Genomic DNA, 13,671 nt, shown 5'->3' with positions numbered 1-13,671 from the left:
ATTCCACCAAAGAGTATTGAAGGCACAAGAAAGTTTCTATTAGAAATGTTGTGATGTATTGTGTGTGTGTTGTATTTTTTCATTAATTGCTACCCAAGAGGGGGCATGCCAATTATTGAAAATAAAGGCTCTTATACTTTTTCCACTCACAAATATGAATAGATAAATTTGGAATATATTTTAAAATTCACTTTAACCCCCCTGGCAGTCTAATTATGTCCGTATTTTTATGCAAAAGCAGTACATTGTTTTGCATGGAAATTTATTTTACATTGTAAGCCTATAATTCTTAGGAATAGCTCATGGAAATATATCCAATTATTAATAAATTTAATAATGAACTTTAAAAAAAACACAAAAATCTGTTAAAACAAAGGCGCATAAAAATACTGAAACCTGTAATATAACTATACAGTAGCATAAATTCTCTCTCTCTCTCTCTCTCTCTCTCTCTCTATATATATATATATATATATATATATATATATATATATATATGTATATATATATATATTTATTACTTTCCACTGGATTCAATACAGTTATTTTGAATACAAAATATTTTAAATTTCCCGCCGCGCCTCACCCACACACCGACGCACGCGCCGACGTCACCAGGAACTCCCTGGGAACGTCAGTGCATTCGCCGGCTGAAGATTGAAAGAAAAGGACACCAATGACAGATGGGATCCGACGGTCAGGATGCCGGAGGACACGGATGGGACCAAATAAATTTTTTTTTTTTTTATGTTTTTAGCTACCCAGAGCCATATTCAGGAACACCGCTAAGGAGGTTAAATAGATGTTATGGGCCTTATTTAATAAAGATCTCTAAGGCTGGAAAGGATACACTTTTATCGGTGAAGCTGGGTGACCCCAGCTTTACCAATTAAAGTGTATCCTCTCCAGTGTAGGAGAGCTTTAATAAATCAGACCCTATGTTTTTACATCATTGTTTAGTTGGGTTCCTGTATCTAGTTTAGGAAAATGTGTGTTTTAATGGCAGTCATTGATCTGCAACCAAGGAATGTTTCAGTGATTGTCTTATTCACTGTAATAATAGGTTCCTTAGATTTATGTAAATAACATATATAAACTGTATAAAGTGTAATTTACTATATTATGCAAATCAACTGTATCAAAACATTTACTTTTTATTCCTATGGGTCTATTTATAAAGCATTTAATTGTTGAATTATTTGTTGCCGTTCACATACATGGAAGATTCTCTACACCAGGGAATGTTTCAGGGAATGTCATATTGACTACTTTATAAATAGACCCCCTGAAGTTTACCTACCGACTTTTAGATGCTGGCCAGACGTTACCCTTTAGAAGCCTCTGTGCGTAGTTTACCCTGATACAGATAAAAAGACTAGTCCATGTTCCTAATGCAATTGTAGCTTGAATATTATTATTTAAAACATTCATGCTACATACACATGCTAGATTGCTACGTATACATACTGGATTTTTGTCATTGGAAACGATCTTTCATAATCGTTTTCAACGATTGATAGATGAATGAACCATGCCGTTCTGTTCTATGGAGAGGGAGGGGGGAGAACAAGCGAGTGGAACACCTCTTTCTACTTCCATTACGGTCGTTCGTCCTCTGTCATTCATGGATCTGCCAGGACAGATCTATGAACGACATTGAATGGCCCTGTGGCTCGTTTTGGTCGAGAATAATCTGACGCGTGTATATAGACTATGGGTGGTTGTTATTTTATTGTAACAGTTTATTTATTTATCGTATAACATAAGTTTTAAAGCTTAAATCCCTTGAGTACATTTCTTATCTGTTTTTCACTTTCTGAAAGTCACTAGCTAAGAACAAGTCTAATTGATGTATTGCCAAATTTTCATTCAAACATTTATGACTGATTTATGCCGGATCCTGAATTTACTCAACTTTACCTATAGCCCCAAAAAATTTTCTGTCATGGCTACTAGGGCAATTTGTTTAAAATAACTGTTGATGCAATTTTGGAATGTAACTTACACAATTTAATGATCAAACATCCTTAAAATAGCCACACTGTAAAAGAATTTAAATTCATTCATGTTTTTATCTCCTTTTATAAATAATTTTGACATTACACTTTTTATGTATGTATATATGTAGGTGTTCCAATTGTGCCAGGCACAGACTCTCCTATCACTTGTCTGACTGAAGCTAAAGAATTTTCCAACAAATATGGCTTTCCTATTATCTTCAAGGCAGCTTATGGAGGGGGTGGAAGAGGCATGCGTGTAGTAAGAAGCTATGAGGTATAGTTTTCATAATGCTTTCTTACTCCTTTTTTTTGTTATTGTAATATATAATTGCACATATTTTATGTTATATACATGCTTTACCTGTTTTGTACAATCAGTTACATACAGTATATTCTTGTTTGTTTCGGCTGAATAAATGCAAATAAATAAAACTTTATTTGAAAAAAAATTGCAACCAGGCAGGTCATTTTTTGCAGAGGAGACAGACAGTGTCCTATCTGCAATGAAATAAACTTACCTGCCCGATCACAGTTTTTTAAATACACTCACCTGTCCCCCTCATGTCGCAGGCACCATCATCCTAGCATGTGCATCTCATTGTAACTGTGAAAAAAAAAAAAAAAAAAAAGACCTGCTTGCTCCCATTTTTCAACCTGAACTATAGTTTCCCTTTCATTTAAATTTACTTACATGCTGTACATAATGTACATGCTTCCAAGTCCTTTTATGACGTCTATTAAATTGCTTATTATTTTAACACATTTTCATAAAAATTTTAAGGTAGATTTATTTACTTATCACCATGTTTGGTTCTGTCCCCTTGCTAGAAAAGACCGGCAGGGAAATGTTTTATATGGTTTGCATATTAGCCACAAAACTTTCCAGTAGGATTTATGTGTCCGAAATGTATACCTGCAAAAGCAAAGAACCATGGATAGACTGCATATATATGTGAGTGTGTGTGTGTGTGTATAAATGTATATATTGTGAGATTGCTCATAGCAACGAGGTGTCAGAGTGGTCCAAGCATGGTTTGTATCATTATTATTATTAATAATAATAATAATAATAATAATAATAATATTAAACAGGATTTATATAGCGCCAACATATTATGCAGCTCTGTACATTAAATAGTATGCTGCATTAAGTGGATAACAATCAAATACATCTCATAAATAATTAGAGGAAATCAGGTAACCCCATATAGTCCAGTATGAGGGGATGCCTGTTCACTAGACAAACAACTGCCTACATTGATGGTATACAGGCTGATATATAACGTCTCACGAAACGCGTCGCTTTTCATATAATATAGCAAAGCTCACGTATAGTGCACGGTTTGTATTGTGGAGCTCTGTTCCCTCCCAGCTTTAGGAACACTGGCGGACAAGGGAAACCATCCTACTCTTTCAGGCTCCAGGACCTTAACAATTTGGCTTTCCATATCAAACAGAAAAGTCAGACTATACAATAAATTTCCTGGGGCCTTAAAACATGTAATGTCTTTGTCTTGGCACACAAGGTTTTGGGACACTCTGTCACAATAATTATACATACACACACCCCTTGTAGTATAGTTACAGGACTTTTTCATGTCAGATTTGTCTACTGATGACTGTTGAACTTCAGTGGAGGTATTTTTAAGATGCAGCAAGAGTTTTTCCTAACAGAAATGCAAAGAAAAGATAAAGTATGCAGTTCAGATTTTTCTTCAGCAACCAGCACAGTAATAATATCTTCAAATCTCACTTCAAATCTCCTGAGACTGGCAATCCCAGAAAGCAGTTCCTCTCACACCGCACATATACAGCTGTGCAAATGTAAGCAGGCAGCCTTGTGTACCTGGAGGAATTAGGGACAAAATTACAATTATGTGCTTTTATCTGAGTGTTATTTAAAGAAGATAGCTATTATTACAATACCAAAAATTTAATTATCTTTATAATACAGCAGGTAATCATTGCATTGTTAATAGGGATTATTTTTCGGGATTTTTTTCTATGTTTCAAATATTGTTTTGTTTAGCTTAATCCACTCTTTATAATCAGCTGAACAAAGGAAATAAATGGGGATCACATTATTTGGTACAAATTGTAAAAAAGCAATGACTATGCACAAGACCATTTCCATCTAACTTCAACCAGCTCTGAAAATCAATCAAAAATCTGATAACTATTGATAAAATTGCTGTAGTGTTTTTGGCCCTTTAAACTGTACTGAAGATGTTAATGTTTAGTTGTTACTTTGCAATTGACAAAATTCTGTTAATTTAATACCTGACGATTGAGTAATTTGTACATGTAATAACTTGATAATATGTTTAATTCTTCTTACACTTTATGTGAACATTTAGTGTCTTTTCATGTCCCTACTGTCTAATATATGGACTGTTCCTATGACTTTCCTGGCGGTTAGTTGAATGGAACAAAAGAAGATTTAACAATATATTGCTTACATGAGCTATCTGCTAAAAATGTGATTCAATTCTGTAAAAGTACACAGTAGGGAGGTGTCAGGTTCTTGTCTACTACGAGAAAGGGCCACATACTAATTCAACCAACTTTCTACCTCAAGCATAATAAAACATGGAAACTCACCGCAAGTAATGTTGGTTAGTTCAAAGTTTCAACAGAAACTGTTGGCAGCAGGTTGCTTTTTTGTGATTAACCCCTATTTAAAGTGATATTGACCAAGGGTTGTCAGCATTGGAATATTTTCTGTTGTTTCTTTTAGTTAGATATTCTAAATTATTTTTTAACATGGGGTTACTAACCCTTAAAAAGAAGGATATGCACACTGAAACTCTAAAACTATTCAAATCAGTGGGTGTGCATTTTGCCCAGAACTTTTTCAGAAGTCCAGCAACGGAAGCCTGGTATATTATCTTGGCGTTGAATTAAATCACAAGAGTGACTGGAGTCACAAGAATGCCTGCAATGCAAGTTTACAGGGTACCCTCTATCTAGTAGAAGATTTCCTAAAAAACAAACAAACCTTCTATGTATAAATAATTTTGTATTCCATTTTTAGTTTTTTTTTTACTCTACTTTACTTACTTCTTTTGTCTCAGGTTCCTGTGCATCAATCCTGTTGTGTTCATTAGTTAAGGATGCCTTTCAGCTTCCTTACAGCTGATTAAGATGAATACTTAGCACTTTTCCCCAATCATAAATATTTCCTTTTTTCCTTAGTTCCACTCTATAATTTCTCCTCGCCATTATAGCTGTTGGCTTCAACTCTGTAACAGATGGTGTTCTGCTCTTGCTGCAAAAATATTAAGAGCTGCTATGAACAGCTGAGATAAAACATCTAAATTAGCAGCTTCTTGTGCATGTTTATTTTCATAGATATTACTTTAAAAGTGCTAGTTCTCATACAGCACAATAATTACAACTACAGTAGTTTTTCTGTGCAGTTTACTGTTCTTATTTGGTTTTTGAATGACTAGTTTCCCTTTATTTTAACAAGGCTCGTTGGTTCAGATAAAATTATTAAAAGTCCTTAGCATTAAAAAAAATGACTGTGTCCCTTCCACATTATATTATATGAATTATATCAAAGCAAGGCCTGAACTAACATAATCCTTATTCTCTGCTTTATTGAATGGAGAAGGCATCTGGCAGAAAATGAGTTAAAGTTTCTGGCATCTGGCAGAAAGTTAGCGTTTTTATTGAAATTTAAAGTAGATCTCATCAACCAATCCAGTGCACAGTCTGCCATCTGTATGCATAAATAGAGCAACAGCTCCTAGGTGAATACTGCTGAGACAGAGGTGAGCAAGTCGCCCTTTTGCAATCTCAAATTAGAGATCTGGAGTATCGCACTGCAACACTGAAATCACTGAATCACCTTGAGGGGGTTCTCCTGCTCACTGTACAGGTAGTAATAAACCAGAGGAAATGGGGGGCACTCTGGGACCCAAAGATCAGGAAAAAAGGACTGAATCCCGTAGACTCACTGACACGGCTGTTGTGGGCAAGCGCAGTCCAAGGGAGCAATTTATTCCAGTTGCTGGCTGATACCTAAGAACGAAGGAATTGTTCTAGACACTGATTGACTAGTTCAGTCTGACCATTAGACTGTGAGTGGTAGGCTGAAGCGAAGTCCAGCTGTCTTTCTAACAAATGACACAGGGCCCTCCAAAAACGAAATGTGAACTGGACGCCACTATCCAAGACTATACTGGACAGAAGACTATGATAACAAAATACTTCCTGAAGGAAGAGTTTTGCCAAGGGGAGGAGCTGCAAAAACATGAAAAACCCCTCTGAGAAATCGCTACAATATTAGGAGTGGCAAAATCTACAGTTTAGTACATCATGAGAAAGAAACAAAGCACTGGTGAACTCAGCAGCATCAAAAGACTTGGACGTCCGCAGAAGACAACAGTGGTGGATGATCGCAGAATCATTTCCATGGTGAAGGGAAACCCCTTCACAACAGCCAACCAAGTGAACAACACTCTCCAGGAAGTAGGCGTATTGATATCTAAGTCCATATCATATACCATAAAGAGAAGACTTCATGAAAGTAAATACAGAGGGTGCACTGCAATATGCAAGCCACCCATAAGCCTCAAGAATAGGAAGGCTAGATTGGACTTTGCTCAAAAACATCTAAAAAAACCAGCACAGTTCTGGAAAAACAATCTTTGGACAGATGAAACCAAGATCAACCTTTACCAGAATGATGGCAAGAAAAAAGTATAGAGGAGGCGTGGAACAGCTCATGATCCAAAGCGTACCACATCATCTGTAAAACATGGCGGAGGCAGTGTGATGGCTTGGGCATGCATGGCTGCCAGTGGCACTGGGACACTAGTGTTTATCGATGATGTGACACAGGACAGAAGCAGCCGAATGAATTCTGAGGTGTTCAGAGACATACTGTCAGCTCAAATCCAGCTAAATGCAGTCAAATTGATTGGGAGGCATTTCATAATACAGATGGACAATGACCCAAAACATACAGCCAAAGCAACCCAGGAGTTTATTAAAGCAAATAAGTGGAATATTCTTGAATGGACAAGTCAGTCACCTGATCTGAACCCATTTGAGCGTGCATTTCACTTGTTGAAGAATAAACTTCGGACAAAAGGCCCACAAACAAACAGCAACTGAAAGCCGCTGCAGTAAAGGCCTTGCAGAATATTAAAAAGGAGGAAACCCAGCACCTGGTGATGTCCATGAGTTCAAGACTACAAGGCTAATTTCATTGCCAGCAAAGGGTTTTCAACCAAGTATTAGAAATGAACATTTTATTTTCAACTTTTTAATTTGTCTAATTACTTGAGCCCTTGAAATTAAGTAATTGTGTTAAAAAAAGGCTTTAGTTCCCCACATTTTTATGCAATCTTTTTGTTCAACCAACTGAATTAAAGCTGAAAGTCTGCAGTTCAACTGTATCTTAGTTGTTTCATTTAAAATAATTGTGGTAATGTACAGAACCAAAATTCGAAAAAAGTTGTCTCTGTCTAAATATTTATGGACCTAACTGTAGCTTAGGGTCTCCAGGCCTAGACGGGGTAAACACGGCGCCGGGGGGGGGGGGGGGGTGTTTTTCCAGGCAAGAGTTCAATGGAGCATTCGTAAGGATGATAAGGTGGCAGAGTTCCTGCCTGTCGTTAAGATAAAACATCCATAAAATCTCTGTAGGGGTCAGGAAGGGCAGACAAGGAAGCAATTTCAGTCACACAAATAGAATAAACTGGTTGCACCTTCAGAAGGCAATTCTGATGGCAGGAAGGGCCCTAAGAGAGAATGTCCCCAGAAACCCAGTCAATGCTTGGAGAGTGTTGACGGAGCTATTGCTTGCCTAGCAGGATTGACCAGTTTGGGCATCACCAGAAATTCTTACGTCTTAAAATGAAGGGCACAAACTCGTAAGCAAAACAGCTTGGTCTTGTAGCAAATAAGTTTAGGGATGACAGTACCGTCAACTACAGAGATAGGAATGGGTTTCTTCAGGGGTACCAGTGGAATCTGGTGCTTAGAAGCTAAGCTCTGACCCATGACGTTGGCAGCTGCCACAGAATCCAGATTGGATTCGGCCTAAGGAGTCTAAATTAAGGACAAGAGCTGAACGATATAGGTAATTTTTTGTTGTTGCAGGGAGTGCATCTTGATCGGTATAGGGAGTCCTCCCCACAATCCTCAAAGCTAAGGTATTTGGGTGCTTGTGTGGATAATTTTTCTAGAAATGTCCATTGCCTTTACAATACAGGCACAAATTCTGTTCCCGACGACGTGCACGCTCAAAAGCTAGGAGGTTAGACCATTGTCACCAATGGGAATTCTCACTAGTCTCAGGTGAGCTGACCAGCGGTATAGGAGCTGGTGAAGAATGCATGGTGCGTTCTTGGTGATGTTCACAAAGGCGCTGATCAGGTTTCATTGTAAGTTGCATGGCAGCATCCAGGGTCTCAGGTGGAGGATAGTGTACAAGGGTGTCTTTAATCACTTCTGACAGACCTGGGAACAGAGAGCAGGGAACATTCCACAGCGAATCAGAAGACTACCAAAACTGGGAGCAGTACTCCTCAGTTGTTCTGTTTCCCTGGCGCAGGTAACAGAGAGCGGACTTAGCGGAAGCTGCCTTATCCGGACCGTCATACAGAAGCTCAATTGACTGAAAAAATGACTGCTGAGCTGAGGGCAGGAATACCAAGTTGAAGACTGAAAGCAAAGGACTGAGGATCACCTTGCAATAAGGTAATCACAAGGGCAACTCGCTGTTCTTCAAAGCCAGAGGAGTGTGGAAGGAGACAAAAATAAAGCTTGCAAGCATTCTGAAAGTTTGAAAACATCTTCCAGGCACCAGAAAATAGATCAGGCAAATTCATCTTGGGCTCTGAGGCAGGAGAAATGGCAGCAGGGGAAACTCCTCGAGTTGAATGAGCAGCAACAGCAGCACTGCCTTGCAGGAATCTGGAGCGTAGTACAAAATCGTCGGGCAATCTCAGAACCAGGAACAGGTCAGAGCAGGCAGCGAACAAGTGTAGTAAAAAAAACAAGCCAAAATCAGAACCAGGGAATCTGCACACAGCAAGAAACACAAACTAGTGCCTCAGGTAGAAAACCAATTGCAAGGCAAGGATTGTCTGAGCACAGCTTTATACCGAGGCTAAAAGGTAGGCTTGGCGGAGACTGCTTAACCAGGTGCTATATAACCAACAGGTGAAATCCGGTGACTCCTATTTCTCCAAGGTCTGGGCAGAGCAGCCTGAAGCAAGGTGAAGGTGATCTACAGGTCCCAGATCAACAATGTTGCTGATCTGTGACAGGTTTCAGGTTAAAGGAAAGGACCTCCAATGTTATATTCTCTGGAATGTTGCCTGTGTCATGCGCAACACAAGAAAGGCAGGGGTAAACTTTGGGGTACAACCTATATGACAGAGATGGTTTGCACCTAAATACAAGAATATATGCTGTGCTAGGGGAAAGATTTAGGGGGATGGAGGGGGGATATTTAAACGAGGAGAGAGGGGGTCAGTCTTTAATGGAGGGTTGATTGGGTATAGGTGGGGGGAGGGTTATAAATCATAGATCAATATAGGTAGATTCCCATGTTACACACAAACATTGGATTGCGCAGTACTAACTGTACTGAAAAACAAAAGAATTGGGCAAACAGTGCTGCTAAATGCAGCAATGGTTTAAAGAGTCTGTTGTCCATAGTTGGAAAGGTCCTAGAGAGTTTGATAAACAACCACATAGAAGATTTTATGCTAGAAAAAAAATATTTTAAGTGATAGTCAGCATTCAAGAAAGACCGAAGTTGTCAAACAAATTTTCTCTCTTTTTATAAGGTAGACAGGTGGTAAATAGGTAGACAGAGGAGTAGCAGTTGATTTATGGTACTTGGGCTTTCCTCATCTAATCTGGGGGGTAGCTCGTTTACAAAAAGAAAAAACATCTCAGTGTCTCTCTAGTGCTCCAGTTCCTGTAAATCCCTGGGGATATAGTAGGATGATCAGTTTAACATGACTGCCTAGGGGAATGTTAGGTTGTGCCGTGTGGAATATCGATGGCGATATAACACTTGATCTAGTTCCGATTGGTCTACAGCATGTTTCATATAATCATACCATGTGTCAAAGAATTTTGTCACAGTCTTATCATGGATTCCTCCGCCAACATCCAAACAAACAAATTACAGGTTCCATGGGTATTTTTATCTTGGTTACTCTGCAAATATCTACTATAATACAAATACAAATATAATACAACCACTGTTGTTGTATCCAAGCACAGTCCCATAAACTGTGTTTGAGTGTGACTATAACTTGATCACACCGTACGCATCCAGTTCTACTGTTTGGCATGTGGGATTCGGGAGCAATGTTGGGGCAAATGGTGTAAAATCTTGAATTAGGTTTCCCCAGATCTAGGGGTTGACTTGCGTACGGTGAGGTATCCCTGTATAATCTTGTCTGTAAGATCTGGAATGTCAAAGTCTTTTTGCCACCCACGTGCCGTTTTTTCGGATATTGATATAAAATAGAGCATTCGTAACCTGGGATAGAGGGATGAGATAGATGGTGGTGCTAGAGACAGGAGGTTGGCAAGATCTAGATTTTGCAAATTGCAGAATTTCAGAAATTGCAAGTAGTAGATAGGATGTGCTGCTTGGTGTTGTGTTTAAGCCATGTTCTGTCCAGATTTGGTAGCTTTTGTAATTGAGCCACTGAGGAAACTGCGGGTTGCCTCTAATCGGGAGGTATTTAGAGAGGTAGCATGGTAATTTGAGTTAACACCTAGTAAACTTGGTATGTAGCAATGCTGTGAAATGCCAGGGATGCACCAGTGCCTGTTCTAAATGAGTATCGGAGTAATGGGAAGTGTCAATAATCCAATCCATGACATGCCTGAGATTGCAAGCCAGGTTATAAAGTCTGGCGTTGGGAAAGTTGACTCCCCCTTCTAGTACTGGCAAATACAATTTGGATCTGGATATTCTAGGTCGGTTGCCCGACCAAATAATGCTCGTAAATGACTTGTCTTCAATATCAGCATGTTTTAGTAGTATTGGAATAGTTTGGAGTGGGTAGGGAAACAAGACCATTTTGACCAGATGGCGGCTTCCCATCAATGATAGTGGTAGGTTCTCCCAAAGTTGCAATTTTCTTTGTATACTTTGTATAAGAGGCTTGTAATTCAGGCTGTACAAGGACGTTGGTAACTTGCCAATTTTAATGCCAAGGTACATGAGGTGTTCTCGGAGTATCTGTGTAAGAGTGTTCTCAGGATCCTCCCCTCTAGATCACATTCCGATGACAGCACTTCACATCTCACGTTCTTGTGTCGGAGAGTTAGCACTCCTGCTTTTTTGCCCAACGCTGAAGAGCCATAGACCTTACCTACCCACATTTTTTTCATCCTTGTAAAATCCTCTACATGCAGGTGCGTTTCCTGTAGGAGAACAATGTCTGCCCTTAGATGTTTTTTTAAATGATTGAGGACCGACATCCTCTTGTTAGGAGACCTTAAACTTTTAACGTTCCAAGAAATTATGCGAACCATGGCATCAAACACTGTCTATATATCTGAAGATCAACCAATTCACTGTACCTATGTTGCAGTTACGTTTTTTCCAGTGAGTACAAGTGTACAATGGAGGGAAGTATCCCATCGGTCCAAGACAGGTGTGCAATAAAATCCCGTGCTCTGGAGGACTGCCAGGTAGCCTTCAGTTGAGCTTGTGACAATGAAGAGGTGATCGAGATGAATAGGTAACCTTGATCAATTGTGAAGAATGAGACATCCAAAACAGGAGAGAGCGATGATAGGGTATTCCATTAGGGGATTTAACAAATTGAAACCAACAAAGTTTTAAAGTCAAGGGACTTCCTTTTTTCCTCATGAGCGTCTTAAGTAAAGAAACCATCGTGTGGAGGTCCAAACCTGAAGGGAACAGAAACCATGGAGTAACTTCTAGCCTTTCATTGTAGTTAAGGAGACCTTTGTTTATGTGTAGCTGTGTCACTTATCTGTGTTTCATTTTATTCTTTCCTTGTGTTGATTTTACCTGATGTCGAGGTGTTTTTGCATTCCAGTCAGACCTGTGCACTGAATCCCTTGAGGTCGTCGAATTAGGTGATCCCGGGGACTTTTGGGAACGAACTGGTTCCAGTGCTGGTTCAGTTGGGAGAGGCTCTCGCATTGGTTCCGGTGAGAGTAGCCAATCACCCAGGAAGTTTTCAGCTTCTTAAAGGATAAGTAAAGACACGGTGTGCGCCAACATGTAATACGACCAGATAAGCTAGGCGGAGCTGTATTTGTTTGTGATGAAGTGCAGAGCATACTTTTTGAAACAATTTGCGCTTGCGTGATACCTTTGCTGAGTAACCTGCAAAAAGCAAAAGATTTACACTTTCTAGTGGTAGATCTGTATGTGATCTGTAAGATTGGAGTATGGCGGTTCGATCTGTTAGTCCCGGTAACAAACTATACCAGGTCTGGGATTGTTACTGTCTTTTTTCGGTGGGCCTAAGGCATAGGGTTCGTTCTATCGGACAAGTTCTGTTAAGTCCTAGTTGTGATGGAATGGTAATAGAACAGATTTCAGATAGTTGCCCTGGGGTAAGTTTTTCAGGGATTTCGATTATACGCTATTCCTTCTATTGTTGTTTTCTAGTTCATCTATTTTGTCATATAGACTATCAATGCATTTTCACATAGATACTATGGTGCCCTGGCCCTGTAAAAGATCATTCTCTGCAGTTGAGATACTTTCTCTCTTATTTCTTGTCCCTTAAATGACTTGTTTGGGTCTTGAATATCAGCATGTTTCAGTAGTATTGGAATAGTGTGGAGTGGGTAGAGGGGGCATGGAAACGAGACCATTTTGACCAGATGGCTGCTTTCCATCGTAAAATCCCCTTACCTATGGCCGTATCAATAGTTTCAGGTAGCGTGCGTTTCAGGAGGATGGCCACCGCGTCTGCAATCAGTGTGTGGTCCGGGACTGGTTGGCTCATGCTGTCAGTGTGAGAAGGCAGGGTCCTCTGTGTCTGCATGTGAGCAGCATTGGCCATCTTTGAAAGCATGGTGCGGCTCTGCTCCTGTGAACAGAGAGGTGATGAGGAGCTGTCTAATCGCGTTTTCTCAAGGAATTTATCCATCCAGAGGAGCAAAGAAGAGTGTGGGCAGCCGATCCCATGATTTGCGACGTGAACCGGGCTTGCAATGGCTTAATTTCGGTCGGGTGGACGGGTGCCTCTTCTCCTAGCTACCGTTCCATGAGGCGCCGGAACCAGAAGTCCAACAATTCACTTTAAGATCATTAAAAAGGACAAGAGGGCACTCTTTGCATATCGAGGAAAGGAAGTGTAAGCTCCGGATGAGGAAGGGATTCTTCACTGTAAGATCTGTGAAAATGTGGAATCGGCTCCCTCAGGAGGAACATTCAGCAACTAATATAGATTGGTTACTTTAACCTGTTCCCAGGCTCTGCCTAATGCCGGGGTCTCGTAGCTGAGTTGTCCCATTTCCCAGTTTCCCATTATTGATTCCTCAGAAGTCTCCAGAGGCAACATGTCACCCACCAAAATTGACAAAGGAAAATTATCAGGTACATCTGTAGAAAGCCCAACAGCATTAATGACCAACACAGAGCCCAATGGCTCAGGATTACACACAGTAGTCTTAGTATAAGGGCTTAAGGGTG

The 13,671-nt window shown here is 39.8% G+C and overlaps 1 protein-coding gene across 6 annotated transcripts in view; it reads left to right on the top strand.

Annotated features, from left to right (window-relative positions):
* PC (pyruvate carboxylase) overlaps positions 1–13,671 on the top strand; it is a 318,614-nt gene that overhangs the window by 82,603 nt on the left and 222,340 nt on the right. For all 6 annotated transcript variants that reach the window (XM_072423070.1, XM_072423066.1, XM_072423072.1 and 3 more), the window contains one exon: positions 2,129–2,274. In XM_072423070.1, coding sequence (XP_072279171.1) covers positions 2,129–2,274 — 146 coding nt within the window. The remainder of the gene's footprint in view (positions 1–2,128; positions 2,275–13,671) is intronic.

The sequence above is a fragment of the Pyxicephalus adspersus genome, chromosome 9 (genome assembly GCF_032062135.1).
Source record: "Pyxicephalus adspersus chromosome 9, UCB_Pads_2.0, whole genome shotgun sequence".
Classification (NCBI taxonomy): Eukaryota; Metazoa; Chordata; class Amphibia; order Anura; family Pyxicephalidae; genus Pyxicephalus; species Pyxicephalus adspersus.
The sequence above is the reverse complement of the archived record's forward strand: the minus strand, read 5'-3'. Positions and strand labels throughout refer to the sequence as shown.